The sequence below is a fragment of the Pezoporus wallicus genome, unplaced genomic scaffold (assembly GCF_028554395.1).
Source record: "Pezoporus wallicus isolate ANWC-B61680 ecotype Strahan unplaced genomic scaffold, APGP_CSIRO_Pwel_v1 scaffold_13239, whole genome shotgun sequence".
NCBI classification, from domain to species: domain Eukaryota; kingdom Metazoa; phylum Chordata; class Aves; order Psittaciformes; family Psittacidae; genus Pezoporus; species Pezoporus wallicus.
In genome coordinates this window covers 3,796,367-3,811,974 of record NW_026642052.1, presented here as the reverse complement: position 1 = coordinate 3,811,974, position 15,608 = coordinate 3,796,367, and the positions used below count along the sequence as shown (strand labels likewise).

The window sequence follows — 15,608 nt, the reverse complement described above, 5'->3', positions numbered from 1 at the left end:
TGGTACTTTTTGGTTCTGCAAATCAGAGACATCCTTGTTAAATCCTGGCTGAAATAACAGGCATGTAAGAAAACAGATTTACACCAGAGCAGGAGATTACCTCTTTTTTTGATTTTTCTAATTCCTTTCGCTGTATTTTTAGATCCTCTTTTGCCTTTTCAACTTGCTCTTTCATCACATTGTAGCTTTCAAACATGCTGCCCTAGATACACAACAGAAAGACGTGACTCCTCTTGCCCATACAGAATGGCACACAGGTTTTTAAAGAGCAGCATATCATTTCTTCCTGAATTACTAAAAACATTTGTATAAAATCAAGATATTAAAGATCAATATTTCCCTGTTGATTGTTCTCAGCTGAAGTAATAATTCTGTTTTAACAAAAACACCGTAATCTTCATAGAAATTCCTCTAAAGGAAAAACAGACAAGAAATTCACTATAAGTAGAGATCCTCTCTTTAGGCATATGCTTCATAAAAAACAAAACAGTAAAAAAAAATAGACCCTATCAAATAAAAGCTAGTAAGTGAACATGTGCGTGCTTTTTAATGTGATTGGCTCTTCAACCCTGAATATTTCACCATTGTAACAGAAGTTTGTGGATTATTTTGCTCTACCAGAGGCTTTTACTTTGGCAGTAAAGTAATTAATTTTTTAAGTGCCTGAACAATGCAATCTTTAAAGAACTATTCTTAACTTTGTAACTTGCAGTATTTATAAACATCACTGTAAAAAACTCAAGTAAAAGGTGCAGAAAAAAAATCCAGTATTTTCCTTTTGATTTCAAGGGTAACTACTTTAGTACCTCAGATCTCCAGCACATGGAGGTTAAAACATTTTCTAGATTATAAAGCTAATTTAGTTTTGCCCTCTGAATGACATTTATATTTCCCCCTTTCTTTCACAGATCTTGCTTGATAACATTCCTCACTGTTATTACTTACCTCTTTTCTGGGATAATAGATTGATGGGTCTACAACCATAACTCCTCCTTCTTCAGTCTGAGTTACACTGCATGCTGTTTCAACTTTCTTTGGCTTAAGATCACATTGTTGACTTTTTTCTCCTAGTCTTATTATCTTTTCATTTGTTCCCAAACTTTTATCTTTTCTCAGCTCTTCATAGGTGAAACCCAAATGTGACGTTAATTCTTTCAATTTCTTATTTTCTAAAATAAAGTTTGCATTTGCTTTCTGAATTTCATCAAGCTGTTCTGAAGTTTCTTTCCTGATTCTGTCTATTTCTCTTTTCAGTACACAGTTGTCCTCCCGTAGATCAGAAATAGTTTGATAGCAGCTGCTTTTGCACTCTTGAAGTTCTGAAACCAGGGTCCTGTATTTGTCTCGTTCACACTTCACCTCTGCCAAACATCCCAGTAAAGTTTCTTTTTCACTTTCTAAAAGAGATATTCTTTGTAAATAACCCTCTTCCTCTTGGATTAATTCATTATATTTTGCTATATAGTTCTCCTTGTCTTGTAATAATTTACCTATTTCTTTGAAGCATCTGCTTCTTTCTTCTTTCAGATCAGAGAGCATCTGGAAATATCTCATTTTCCTTCCATCCATGGATAAAACACTCCTGGGAAGTTTATTTGAGTCTTTTTCAGAATTCTTATTCTTCTTTTCAACACATGAGAGATTCTTAGAGAAGGTTTCAACAAAAAATGCTCCTGGGCTTACAGTGTTTTCTTCTGATAAGTTATAACATCCACCAGCAACTTCTTTTTCATTAAGCAAATTTTGGAATGAAACAATGTTAGCTTCATCTATGGCTAACATGCACTGAAAATATGCATCCATCTCCTCCTCCAGTGCACGCATCATCTGAGCATATCTTTCATTCTCCTCTTGTAATACACAGACCTTTTTTGAGTAATTTTCATTCTCTTGCATCAGTAGAAATATCCTCTGAGAACACACAGCCACCACCTTCTCCAGTGCATGTATTTTCATGTTACATTCATTACCAGCCTCCAGCGGTGACAGGTGACAGAAACACTCATAAAAATTGCTCTCTGTCAGGGACAACTTGTTTAAGCACACAGCCCTCTCCTGCAGAGGCGAGAACGTGTTTAGCAGGTACCTCTCTTCCTCTGACCAAAAATATTTCTGAGAGTGTGCATACTGCATGTTTTCAGCCGCTATTTTTTGACATGAGAAATTCTTCTTGTTTGGTTTACATAGTTTCAGGGTCTGGTCTTTTTTTTCTTTCAGGCCAATATTGCTGGAAGGGTTTGTTTGGTGAGTTGGTTTCTGAGGTTGCTCTGCTTTCTCCTCCATTTTGATTATGTCTTCTCCATTATATACCCTATTCACATCAGAAACACAGATTTCTGAGAGATTTCCTTGTTCCTCCATTAGTTTAGGGCTTGCTTCAAAATGCTTCTTTAAGTCTTTAAAAGCAACAGACAAATTTTGTATACCCTGTGAGCCACTTAGGCTGTCTTTGGTTTCTATTCCTTGCTTCCTAGACCTGATCAATTCAGTTTTAAGTAAGACTTTAGAACTTTCCTCAGGAACACAGGTCACCTGTTGTGGTTGGCCTTCCTCATTCTCTATTTCTTCTCCTTTAACTCTCCCTCTGAAGATCTTTTGGTGATGATTTTCATCATCAGCATCTTTATCCAGACATTCAGTTTCACCTATGTTTTTTGACAGAATTTGCTTATTTTCCCACTGTTTTTCCACATTGTATTTTTCTAAAGATGATGTGAAGATTTCACTCAAAGTGCAAGGCATCTTTCCATGAACAAATGCAAAAACTTTGTCAGAAAATCTTCCTTCTGCAACAAGGCAGAAGCCATCAGAGCAAAGACTAGTATTTGCCTCACAGAAATCCAAACTCCTCACTTTCTTCACAGTGGTGACAGCCGATATGTGGTAGCTTTCAGGTTCTAGCAAAGTAAGCTGGAGATTCTTCATCAAAGCTTCAACCACAGAAACAGGAAATGTATCTGCTGATAGGATTGTAGCTTGTTCCTTAAAGAGAGAAAAATTTTCTTCACCTTTTGTTTCCTTACTTGTCTCATCATCAGTCAACTTCTCAGAGCGAGGGGGGAGCAGTCTTGCTGCACTTGGAATACATCTGTACAAAGTGAAACTATTTTCTAGAGTATGTGCCCTCTTTGTTCCAAGGGTGACCTGGTAACAGCAAAAGAGGAATGTTTCAAACTCAAAAAATATAAGCTAGGATATATCATTGTATGTTGCTAATCATAATTTATTTCTCACTTCATCCATAAAGTACTTGATTACAGACAGGTAAGAAAATTTCTATATAAAGAGTTTTCAAATTATTTAAAGGTATGCAATCAGAGTAATGATACAAATAAGGTGCAAAAAAAACAAAACAATAACTTTCTTGGTACACACCTACATTCATCTTGAATGACATCTTTAATACCTATAATTTAAAGCTACTTTTATACTGATATAAAAACACCAACTCTTCATTTTCTCTCAAAATTCACAGACTCACTGTGCACAAACGCAGCAAGCATAGAGGTGACTTTTTCCCTTACCTGCTCAACCACAGCTAGAGCAGCAGTTTTTGCAAAGGCACTGGAATTGTGTTCTAAAACTGGTAGAAGTTCTTCTGGTAGCTTCTCCATCTGTTTTAACCTGTCATATCTGCATCCTGGTGTTTCTGTTATGGTAAAACACTGGACAAGTGTAATGCTGTTCCCAGATAGTTACATAATCAAACCCAAAAGCATCTGACCAGATGTTTTGAACAGAAAAGTATTTTAGTGACAGTATGCTCAAAAATACCAGAGGCATGTAACACCAATGATGCAGAGAGGCACACCATTAAACAAGAAAAAAACTGATAGTGTTTGCCAATTCCAGAGCTTTCACGTTGTTTGGTCTGAAATCTGACTGCTGCACAGCATTCCTAAACACTGCACTTCAGCCATGATATGGGAAGTATCCCCTACTTCCTTATCTCCATAGCTTCTTGAAAGGCCTAAGCCTTCTTGAGAAAGCTCATATCTAAATGCTACTATTATACTGGCAAAAGGTTATTGCTCCACCTTCCCAAGATAGAGTTTCCAGATTAGGTTTTTAGAAGCTCTTGTACCTTTTAAGTCATGCATGACACGTGAATGAAATAATCTTTGCTGAAATGAAATAATAATTGCACAGAAGTGAAAGCAAAAATTCCAGTTTATTTTCATACCAGACTCTTCAGCATGTAGCAGCACAACTGCAGTTTGAGTAGATCTGCTGAGTGAATCCAAACCTGCTTCCCATTTCAGAGTTTGGATGTCATCCTGGATTAGATCTCCATTCTTAATGGGAAAAGGAGGAGAAAATTAAAAAACAGATTATAAATATACAGTGTTTCATAGAACCATAGAATAGCTAGGGTTGGAAAGGACCTTAAGATCATCTAGTTTCAACACCCCTGCCATGGGCAGGGACACCTCACACTAAACCATGTCACCCAAGGCTATGTCCAACCTGGCCTTGAACACCTCCAGGGATGGAGCATTCAAAACTTCCCTGGGCAACCCATTCCAGTGCCTCACCACCCTGACAGTAAAGAACTTCCTCCTTATATGCAATCTAAACTTCCCCTGTCTAAGTTTTAACCTGTCATCCCCTTATTTGTCATATGAAAAACAGGAACCTAAATTTCCTTCATTATTTTGCATTCAAAGATCCATTATTTCATTAGAGTTGTTATCATTTCATACAATTTTCTCATCCCAACATTATCTAGTAAATATTATGGTTTTAAACTTCCCACTGTTTCTGTCATACTTTACAAAAAGTAAAAAAAACCCTGAGTGATAATCATGTAATATGTCAGATCACAATGGAATAACATCTGAACAAAGACTAAATTACAAACTCATAAACAAAGAGAAAAAGACAGTCCAATCAAGTTGGGGTTGAGACTAATAGTTCAGTGCCCAGCTACAAGGACAGCAGTTCCTAGGCTGAAAGAACTCAAAGGAGAATCATTGTTCCAAATAGAATTTTCTTTTCCCTGATAATTTACTTGTATATTTTGTATTCTGTTCTTGATGTTTATCTTGTCTCCCTGATTGAATTTGGAAACTGTGACAAGTTCTGGTCCAAAGCAGATACCCTTATTGCTTGATACACAGCAGATCACATTTCAGATGCACTGTGCTCATTTCTAATGAACAAAAGACTCAGACTTGAATTTCTCAACAAAACACATAATCAAGGTGGTAGCCAAAACAGCTATGGCACAGAAAACAAGGCAACACATTCACTTTTGTCTTCCTGAACTGTTCCACACTAAATGCCAGTGGAAAACAAATTTGGTCCCTTTGGGGGACACACTCATTCTGTTCCTGCTCATTTGCTTTTATTTTTTTCCCAGATATCTTCTCTTTAATGATACGTGGGTTCTGCAAAAAAAAAAAGTTACAGAAAATAACATAAAGAATACAATGCTTGTATGCCAGGAACATAATTCTGTGAAATCAAGACCTCAGCTGTTATGTGAAAACTATAGAAAGGTGCATGGCTAGGTAGTTCATACTTTTTCTTCACCAACACCTTCAGCAGACCCCTAATGTTCACATCTAGAAACTGTCTGATAAGTCAAGACACAGCCACATGGACCCAGGTGCTTCTTCATGCATTTTTCATGCAGGCATAGGCTGCAATTGGAATACTGCAGACAGGATCCTGATACCGAGTTTGGAAATTCAGATTTACAACAAGATTTGAATGGCTAAACTCCTAACTGAGGTGCAGTTCACTTCTACAGTACCAGAACAAAACACCTGCTTGGATCTGATGTTATTGTAAGAAGATGAAGTTAACAACTAAGGCTAGTTTTGAGGAATGACTGATGTTCCTGGCATTTGAATGACATGGTATTTACTGAGGAATCTCATACCATGTGTATTTCACATGAGCCTGATAAGCCCATCTTCATGAATTACTTTTTTCCTGTGAAATAGGCAAATGATCCCATTCAATCTTCACTGAAAAATTGTATACAAGCAGCTTTCCAGAAAAGTACCAGCATGAAAATCTTTCTTGTTTTGTACACAATTTCTCATTTTTATAGCTGTTGGAGAATGATGAGCTCAAATAGGATTTTTCTTGTAACTATTTGGACTAGCATACTACGAGGTGATACAATTAGGAAAGTCTTAATAGATGGCAGTAAAAAACAAGATAAGGGGAAAAAGCAGTCTTCAGTTTTACAGTACAACACCAGATGTCTCCCTCCTCCTTTTATCATAATGAATCTTTTTCCCTGCTGTCTCAAGCCATTTTCTACTAGAAAAATCTAAGTGAGTCAGTAGCAGTACCAAAACAGGAAAAACAGACAACCAGAAATGCAGAAGGCACAAGATTTGATATACACAACATCTAAGGAATGCAACCTACTATGCAGCAGACCAAAGTAAACAGGCTTAACGCAAATTATGGCTTGTTCATTTATACCAAAGACTGGGTAATTGAGACTCAGTTTGACCTCCTATGACAACAAAGCTGTAAATTAATACTTAGAAAAGAAGCAGAAACCTTTGTGTTGAGGAAAAGATAACCTTTTATTAGGGTGCTGCATAAAATGAAAGATATTTGGTCCTGTTTCTTAAGACTTGATTAGTCTCGGGCAATTAGTCAGTTGATATCTTACTTTCACACCTTCAAACAGCTCAATATTTTCTTATTTTTTCAATTTTCTCAAACCAGCAGCGATTCTTCTCTACTTCTTCCCTGGCTCTGGCAGCCCTTACTCCTCCTGATTTTAGCTGTGCAGCACCCACAGAGTGCACTCGGTGGTTGAACCTGTTTACAACTCAGTGCAAGTCCCTCTAGAAGTATCTTAAAATATTGCCAAACCTTATTCTTTATTCCCCAGCAACACTGAACTCTCCAGTTAAAATAACAGTAGCAGTTGTTCAGGAAAGTATAAAATTAAGCAACAACAGTCAGTCCTTCTGCCACTGTGGGACAGTTATGGAGCCGTGGTGAGGCTCAGCTGCTGAGCCCTCCACAAAGGTCACTCATGTGCTGCTGGTTATTGCAGGATGATATTACCACTCTTCCTCAGTCAAACACAGCCAGCCTCCTCGAGCCAATGTAGAGCCACTAAAAATCACCATGTTTGTAAAGGTGCATTCAACTTCCTGGTTGAAAAGTTTATTTCTTCTAGCTCTTACAGACAAAAGATTCTCTGTACATTCTTCCAGTTCAGGAAGGACACACAGCCTGATTGTCCTCATATACTAAAGGAGTTTTGTTCATGCCCATTACCTCTTAGTTAGCTGCAGTAAAAATCAAGAGAGTTCTTGGGATATCAGACCACAATCTGAACAGAGTGGCTGAGTGTGAGGCTTAGCTGATTTCGCTTTATTTAACAAATCCTCAGAATAAAAACACCCTCCACCTCAGTGCATAAAGAACAAAACTTTGTTTGAGTCCTCGCTGTGAAAAGAATTGTTCTTTGTCAGCAAAATGAATTGGCAGAAGCTGAATGCCATATTACAGCATATGCAGAGCTTTCCCATGCAATACTGGAGCAAAGTGCTTGAAGCAAACAAGTCCTATTCAGTGTATTCAGGGCATATCACAAGCTATGGAACTACAAACCACTGAATAACTCAACTCATTCCCAGGAATGAATATTGTGTCCATCTTCCCTTGTTTACCACTATACAGAAAATCTCATAGACAGGATTTATTTTCAGCTGTGATATTCTTCTTCAGCATTTGGGCATGAATAGCATGTGAAAACTCGCCCAACCATATGTGTATTCTTCCACTGAATGGTGTCCACAAGACAAAGGTCTCAGAATTTCTTCAGGGATCTACTTCTAGTGCCAACTGAGATCTTGGCCATGACACTTGAGCACTGTAAGAAACAAGACTTGTGAAGTTCCCTCAATGAGCACCTAATAAAAGCACTGACACAATGAAGCTCCAGCTACTGATTCCAGTGGGTATGACTTAGACACTGTGAAGTACTAATGCATAAACAGACGTAAAGGAAAAAAATGCAGGAAGGAAAAAGCCTCACACTTGCATCTCAAAAATGTCTAATGGCAACTGTAATTCTGGATTAAATAAAGAGGGAAGCTAATTATATTCTGCCTTATTTTTACTTACCAGGTCAACACTGCTGTCTCTATTCTCCAATCTTGTAAGTTGCAAGTCCTTTTCTTTCTCTTTCAACTTCATGATACCTTGGTCTTTTAAAGTCCTATTTTCATCCAAAAGTTCTTCCACCTTTTCCTGCAGTTTGATTTCTGATAATTTCAGACTATACACGTGATGGCAAGATTCTTCCAGTTTTCTTCTGAGAAAGTCTTCAGTATCCTGAGAGCACCGGAGTTCCCTCAGCAGGTCTGCCTGTTCTCTTCTGTTGCCTTCTTTTTCCCTTAAGAGATCCAGATTTTGCTGCAATGCTTCGAGGTGGCTTTTCAAGTCATGATCCACATTTTCAATGCAAGTTTTCAATTCCATTATTTCCACATCAGAGTGTTTATAGCCCTGAGTCCCACTGAATGCTGATTCTAGCTTCTGCTGGAGATACTGCACCATTCCCTCTTCCAGCTCGGATAGCAGAAGAGCAACATGGGCACTAAGATCTAGGACTTGCTTTTCCAGCCTAGATACCTCATCCTTAAGGCATCTTTCCCTTTCTCTCAGCACTGCTGTTTGTTGTCTCTGCCTTTGTTTGTAGTGTTCAAAATACTCTGTCTGGCTTTTTATTTCATCTTCTTTTGCCTTCAGCTGCTCCTGAAGCCAACGTAATTTTTCCTTTTGCTTCTTCTCTGACTTTTCTTGGGTTTCAACCTGTAATTTCAGTGAGTTGTATGGTTAACATCTTAATACTAAATCTCTTATTCCCTTATTCTATGTATTAATTTTGCAACAATTCTGCCCTGTTTTCTGAAAACTCAGGAATGACATAAGTAGATTTTTTTAAAACCAGTAAAATCCTCTATTTAAAGCAAAATTTACCTACTGTCTTGTCATTTCAGCCATCACTGCGACATCTCAGTAAGAAACAAAACACAAACTCACCCATGTCTACCACTACGTAAAATACAGAAAGTTTATAAACACTTTCTTTTGCATGTTCTACAGTACATATTAAATCAGAAGAAACCTTTGAACTGGAATTTATATGACCAGCTGTGAACTATACAGCAACAGATCCTTAACACTGACAGTGGTGTAACACTAGGATGTCACAGTTAGAGAAGCTGTGGTTCTATTAGAGAAAAGAGAACACATGCTTTTCCAGAGACCTTTGCCCTTCACCATACCTGTTACCTGTCAGCTCCTTTTATGAAGATGCCTTTTGAATCAGTTTGAAATTGTGGCAGAGTGTGTTTGAACACTTTGACACACAGAGGTAAAAGGTGTCAGTGAAAGACAAGGGCGGCTTTCATGATTCCCATGCTGCCCTTGATCTGAGCAGAGTAAGAGCCGCCAGTATCATAGGGCCATAGCAACAACTTTGAAGCAAGACTGAAGACACCAAGACATTACTGTATTTCTTCAAAGACTTCATTAGGTCAGTCTTGATCTTTAGTACTACCCTGTCTGAAAGGTTCACTGGCAAGGACAGGATAGAAGGAACAATAGGGTGAAATGTTATGCAAATTCAGGTAGGTGTGGGATACTACTTTGTTTGGTTAACTGTGGATGAGAATATATGCATGTCTAAGCCTCCTGTGTCTTGAAAAGCAGGTTTCACTATTAAATAAAAAAGCAGACTACTGTTCATTCTTCAGAGTCTTGCCACATGGTACAAGAGTCCTGTCAGGGTATTCAGCTTTGCCCTAAAACCCTGAGAAAATAGAAGTGCATAAACAGAATCAAAGACGTTGTGTTTCACTGTAGATTCTTCCTGAAAAACTTTGATTCCTTCTCCACTTTCAGGGATCCTTCCAATGAGCTGTGCAAACTAGGTGAAAATAACCATTGTATGTGTTATCAACCAACAGCTGACCTTCCTGATACACGAAGCTTATGTGAGGAAGTACTAGCCCTTGAGAGAACTGAAGACTTTCCGTTGCAGAGCTGACAATTTCAGAACAGAGGGCATGCGATCAGCAGTGGGATGTTCTTGGCAATGAATGATAGAGCAGGTCAGTTTGCTCCAGTGAGGGGCACTGCAGAGGAGGGCTTGCACCAGCAGGGCTCTGTAGGGAGGGGGCCCACATGACAATGCATCACAGGAAAGAAGACCCAAAGCAATCTGAGAAACCTGGAAGGGCACACAGGCTAAGCAGGAAGCTTAAAGTGGATGCAAAGCAGGTGGAGCCCAACTTGACAATGTGTGAGCAATTGAAGGCTCAGATGACAGGCTGAGCAGCTGCATTTTATACAGAAAAGAGGCTGTGATAGTTGTGTTGTGCTGTTGTATTGCATATGGGAGGGAATAAAAAAAAAAAGAAAAGATTTATTATGGGGCTAGAAAGATAAAGTCTGTCCTAGAGAGGAGGAGTACACTGGGTAGGTTCTGGGGAGAAAGAAGGAAGTGGGAGCATATATCTCAAAGATCAAGGGTCTGAATAACAACACTCTGTCAAAAGCATTAGAGAAATGGTAAGTGGGGCCAGAAAGACCAAAAGGTTTTTCTACAACCAGAGGTGTCAGAAGAAGAGAAAGGCTGAGATGATCTATTGCTTAAACACTGAGAAGTAACTGGAGATGAGATTGACTTATAAATTATTCCCCCAAAGAGAAGCTAAACTAGGTTATTTGAAACAATATCCTCCTCACCAAGTTGATCAGGTCCTCCTGAATGTGTTTTATTTTCCCTTTAACGCGCACATTTGCATATTCAACCTGGTGCAACTTCACATTTAGTTGATCAATCATCGCAAGAAGTGCTTTGTGTGATAGCTCCAGCTCTTTCATCCTGTGAGCGAGAATGAAAATCTGTGCTAGGTAAATACGACACAGTACAGTTCCAGATGGGGAAGCAGTCATCAGCAGCGCATCGATTTATCTTTATTTTTCCATTTTTCTTCCAGGAATAAAATAATAAAATCTTGTTCACTAATAACAAAAGCTTCTTTCTTAACCAATCTCCTGGGGTTTGCACATTATGCTGGAGACTTTCAAAACTGATAAAGACAATACCTATGTTAGTTCTCTCTCTGCTTGCTTAATGCAAAAACCATATGCAAACACATTCATAAGGTTAATGTTCACTGAAGCTTGGCATGCTGTATGAAGCAACGACTTACCATAAGGACAACCGCAACACATCAGTCTGTACATGTGCACAATCCTGTACTGATGTATAGGTTATTTCTAGGTTCATAATTAGCATATTCAAATTTTATGATGAAGGTAAATTTGTTCTAGTGACCAAAGAGAAAATATCTTACTTGAAACATACTTCACAGTGGGTATTGAAACCTCTAATGCATAACTGCAATGACTTTGTCCACAGAGCTGGATTTTGACAAAATAAAGGTTCATTTCACCTGTTGCTGTTAAAATAGTAGTGTAAGATAATATGGTGCGATGTTTGGGATTCCTCTACACATAAGGAATAGCTAAAATAATCTTACAATAGCAAGCTTCATGTTCTCCTTAAGGTTTTCCTTCCCTTTTCAGCCTACACATTTTTTTCCCTGCGGCAGATACCAGAGCCTTATCTCAGAGATGCTCACATCATCTCCTGTGCCCCTAAGGACTGTGCCATACTCAATCTTTTTCCCTGAATTTCTTTGTTCAACCTTCAATAGTTTTCCACTCAGCTCGCCTGCTCATTTCTATCTTCTAGCTCTGTCTTACTGCCCTCACCTGCCAAAACTTCCTGCTACCTCCATCCCAGCACGACAATGCTGCCTTCATTTAAAAATCACACATAATAACATTTCTGAAGCAACAGGATTAAGATAGAAAACACATCATAAAATAAGTATCAGTTGATGTATCAAAGCAAACCTGATGCTTTGATGCATCCTGATAGAGTTGATGTATCAAAGCAAACCTGATGCTGATGCTCCCCACTGCAGACACTGCATAACCTAACACTGGTGTCAAACAAAACTGGGCCACATAACAGGTCAACACTCTGCCCTGGCTAGTTACAACTGCTGACTCTGTTTCTCTGTTTTCTCTAACAGTTCTGCCTTCCATGTAATTCCTTGTCTCAAATGTCTGTGCTTCAGCCACAGGAACTTCAGGCACAGGATTCCTTTTGCTTCTCCTGGCTACCCAAGATCCCTGAAAATGGGCTTCATATATCCCGGACAAGTTTCAGCTGATCCTTGAATTGTTCTCTTATGCTTTTTTTGTTTTGGTTTTAAATAAATTTCTTTCCAACTTCCCTTTCCCAAATCTTTGTTAAAATAGGCCTGTTCCTATGAAAGCTTCCATTTCAAAAAAGATTCATTATTATTCTGATAAAAAGCCCATTATCAAAATATTTCTGGCCAAATCCCTTGATGAATCAAAGCAATTCAGAAATTAAATGATTTTTGGGAATGCCATTTATGTTTTCTGTACTTTTAACTAGGTTTCCTTTAGAACAGTGCAGTTGCTGACCAGCTAAACCTTGATCTTATTATTCTAGTCAACTACACAATTAATATTTAATAGCAGCTTTAGCTACTGCGTTAATATTAACGTACTAAACTAGGTGAAGTTTTCTAAAACAAGAAACTTTTTTTGCAATGTAAAATCCCAAATTAACTCTTAACTTCAAAGGAAAGGAATACAATATTAAGCAGAATTTATATGTTATGAATATTTAAGAATAAAACATCCTGAGAAATCTGTCTGGTCATTTACAGCAAGATTTTAGGTCATGCTGTAAATCTAAGTGATATTATTAAAAACTCAAATATTGCATTTCTATTCCACCAGCTACACAAAACACTTACACATGCATCTTATCAAGCACCCTAAAACCCCATTAAGTCTTTTTTTTTGGTTTTGCATGTATCATTTGACAGCCAGTACCTGAGGCAAAGGGAAGAGTACATTTGTACATTGCATTAATTTTGAATACAGAAAAAAACCCTTTATTTACCTATTTCTTAGGACAGAATCTGACTTCACGTAGTCCTCTAAAACATCTCTCAGTTTTTGCTCTGACTTTTCCAGCTCTTTTATTCTGAGGTCCAAATTTTCTTCTCCAGCACTGTGCACTTGTTCACCAGGTATGCTTGCATCTTCTAATTCCTGGAAAATCCATGAAGTATCAATTTTAACATTGAAATTCAGGATATCAAATCCTTCATTGCTAGGCATTTTAACACAATAAGAAAATTCTTGTTTTCTCCCTGATGGAGGATCCATGATGAAACAAACCCAAATGATTAGGTTCTCAACATACTGCAGTCTAAGCACGGAGTAAAAGAGACTAAGCCTCTGATGGTCAAATGAACAGTCCTTCTCAATTCTGAATACATTTATTATTTATGAAAGAGTCTCATTTCATTAGCCCCAGAGTAATACAGCACGTGTGGAAAGTGTTGCAGTTCACAAAATGAGATCTCCATGAAAAAATCAATTAGACTAATTCATTAACGAATTAGGCATAAACATTTTGAAAAGAGGATAATTTTCTACTAAGTAGAGGAGTTAACAGAATTGAGAATGTTGACCACACAACTTCCGCCCCCTCCCCCCCCCACCCCCCCTGTTATTTTGGATAAATACCTCATATTTTATTGTTTCAAGATAGAAGATTAAAAAATAATATTTCCCATACAAAAGGCAATCTACAGCTATTTCAGAGAAACATTCAGTGTATTTAACAGGTATTTTGGAATTCTGAATTCAATATTTTGCTTAAACTTCTCCTTCAACTCTGACAGGTTATGAAAATATGCCTAAAAGGAATTTTTAAACTTGGTGTTGAGGAAGCAAGTCAAGTTTGGTTCTTCTCCTTTGCCTCTTTTAACAATAGCTTTACAAGTTCTTCAGCCTGCAGTTCACCTTCATTTACAGAAACTCTCTTAAGCAAGTATTGTCCTATAACCGGTATCTGTAAAATGCTTTTGCTTTTGCTATAATTGTATTGATTTGGAATTTTATCTATAATTATAATTCAACCACTGAGTTTGGACCTGTTCTCCAGGGAATAAAGCAGTTACTGTTTTGGTTTGGTTCATTTCTTTTTTTTTTTTTTTCTGCACAAAGGACCAAGAGTGAAGAGCTCCAGATGCCACTTTGTGATCTCTAGGCTTAGCAAGCCCAGCCCATTCTCAGAGACCATGCACTTCTGAAACCTGTAAAAATAATCACAGGTATCCTCTGGCCTGTATGAGCTCTCAAATGAAAAAGTATCTTTGATTTTAAGCTCCTTGAGACACTAATATCTTTATTATTTGTAAAGTGAATAGACATCCTACTCCATGACTATGAGCATCCCTGAACACCACTGCAAAAGAAGTATATAATAATAGTGGACAATGTTACTTTGCACATTAAGAGTTTACAGTGGAAGCTAAATTAATGTCATTTTCTATTGTGCCACAGCCTAATACCCAAGTCAAGCTGTAAGAAGTAAAAAGGGCTGTATATTTGGCAGAAAGTAGTCAACAGATAAAAGCAGTGAGGATGGACGGGGCAGGAAATAAAGTGACACTTAAAACCATTGCACTGATTTTAACACACATTTCTAGTACGTGTTCTTGCTTGTAAGTACACTTTTATTCTCTGATATAATGAAAGCTAATACAACAATTTCTGAAGTTAATCTCAGACCTCATGATCTATTAGACTCTATGGCTTCTGATGCTCCATCCAGAAAACTACTGAGTACTTTAGCATAAAGCTGGGAAAGCTGTTATGACTGACATCAGAAATGAGAAACTTACTGTTTCCTTCTTTGCTCATACAGCTGTGACAGATGATTTAAAAGCTGTGTCACAGGAAGTGAAAATCAGGCCCAGAGTCTTGCAAGGACCAATTCTAGTCAGTTAACACACTGTACTTGTTTCCAGCTCTATAACAAATATGCAATGGACTAGTAAAACTCCTAATTTTCCAAAACTAAAAACCCTGCTAGCTCAGTGTGGAATAAAAGCATCATGAATGTAACGGAAAACAGCACTCTAATCAGCCAGTTTCATTGAGAAAATTGTCACATGTGAACCACAATGTGACACATCATAAAAAAAAAACAAGCAAACTCAACTGCACATACCTTTTCTGCTTTGTAACAAGACCGTCTCCTGGCTCTGCAGTACGCTTACCATTGCAGCCACATGCTCCGTCCATCCCATGTTTGTGCTTATAGTTTCATTTCCAAAGCAGTGATGAGCAAACTTATATCTATGAGAAGAAAAGAGTATTTCTTTGCCAAGTGAATCACACTTTCCAATTTCTGTTCCTTCATCAGTACCCGATTTGGTTATCTCAAGCTCCATTTATCTCCCATCATAGTCATTCTCTTCAGACTAATGCCCAAACTCTTCCTTTTGAAGTGAAGACCCAATTTTTTTTTTTTTGCATTCTGTCATCACACTGCTAAATGCTTTAAATAAAACATGAAAAATCTCCGTTTGAAAACACATTCTGTAAATGTTTGTTCTTTTGAACAATACATTGTGGGCAACACGTTCCTTTAGGGATCGACTATCCAAACTCTTGTATGATCCTTATTTCCAGCTTAAATT

At 37.8% G+C, this 15,608-nt stretch overlaps 1 protein-coding gene across 5 annotated transcripts in view; it reads right to left on the bottom strand.

Annotated features, from left to right (window-relative positions):
- The window catches only part of CUNH4orf50 (chromosome unknown C4orf50 homolog), a 34,089-nt gene extending 18,661 nt beyond the window's left edge, over positions 1–15,428 (bottom strand). For 2 of the 5 annotated variants that reach the window (XM_057426583.1, XM_057426586.1), the window contains exons 1-8: positions 15,137–15,428; positions 13,013–13,164; positions 10,744–10,882; positions 8,113–8,802; positions 4,184–4,295; positions 3,525–3,649; positions 946–3,144; positions 101–202 (exon numbers count right to left, since the gene is read on the bottom strand). In XM_057426583.1, the coding sequence (XP_057282566.1) occupies positions 101–202; positions 946–3,144; positions 3,525–3,649; positions 4,184–4,295; positions 8,113–8,802; positions 10,744–10,881 (3,366 nt within the window). In that variant the 5' untranslated portion in view covers position 10,882; positions 13,013–13,164; positions 15,137–15,428. Of the gene's footprint in view, positions 1–100; positions 203–945; positions 3,145–3,524; positions 3,650–4,183; positions 4,296–8,112; positions 8,803–10,743; positions 10,903–13,012; positions 13,165–15,136 lie in introns of all 5 variants that reach the window. The other 3 variants (XM_057426581.1, XM_057426584.1, XM_057426582.1) reach the window with 3 other exon arrangements.
- Between the last annotated feature and the right edge of the window lie 180 nt (positions 15,429–15,608).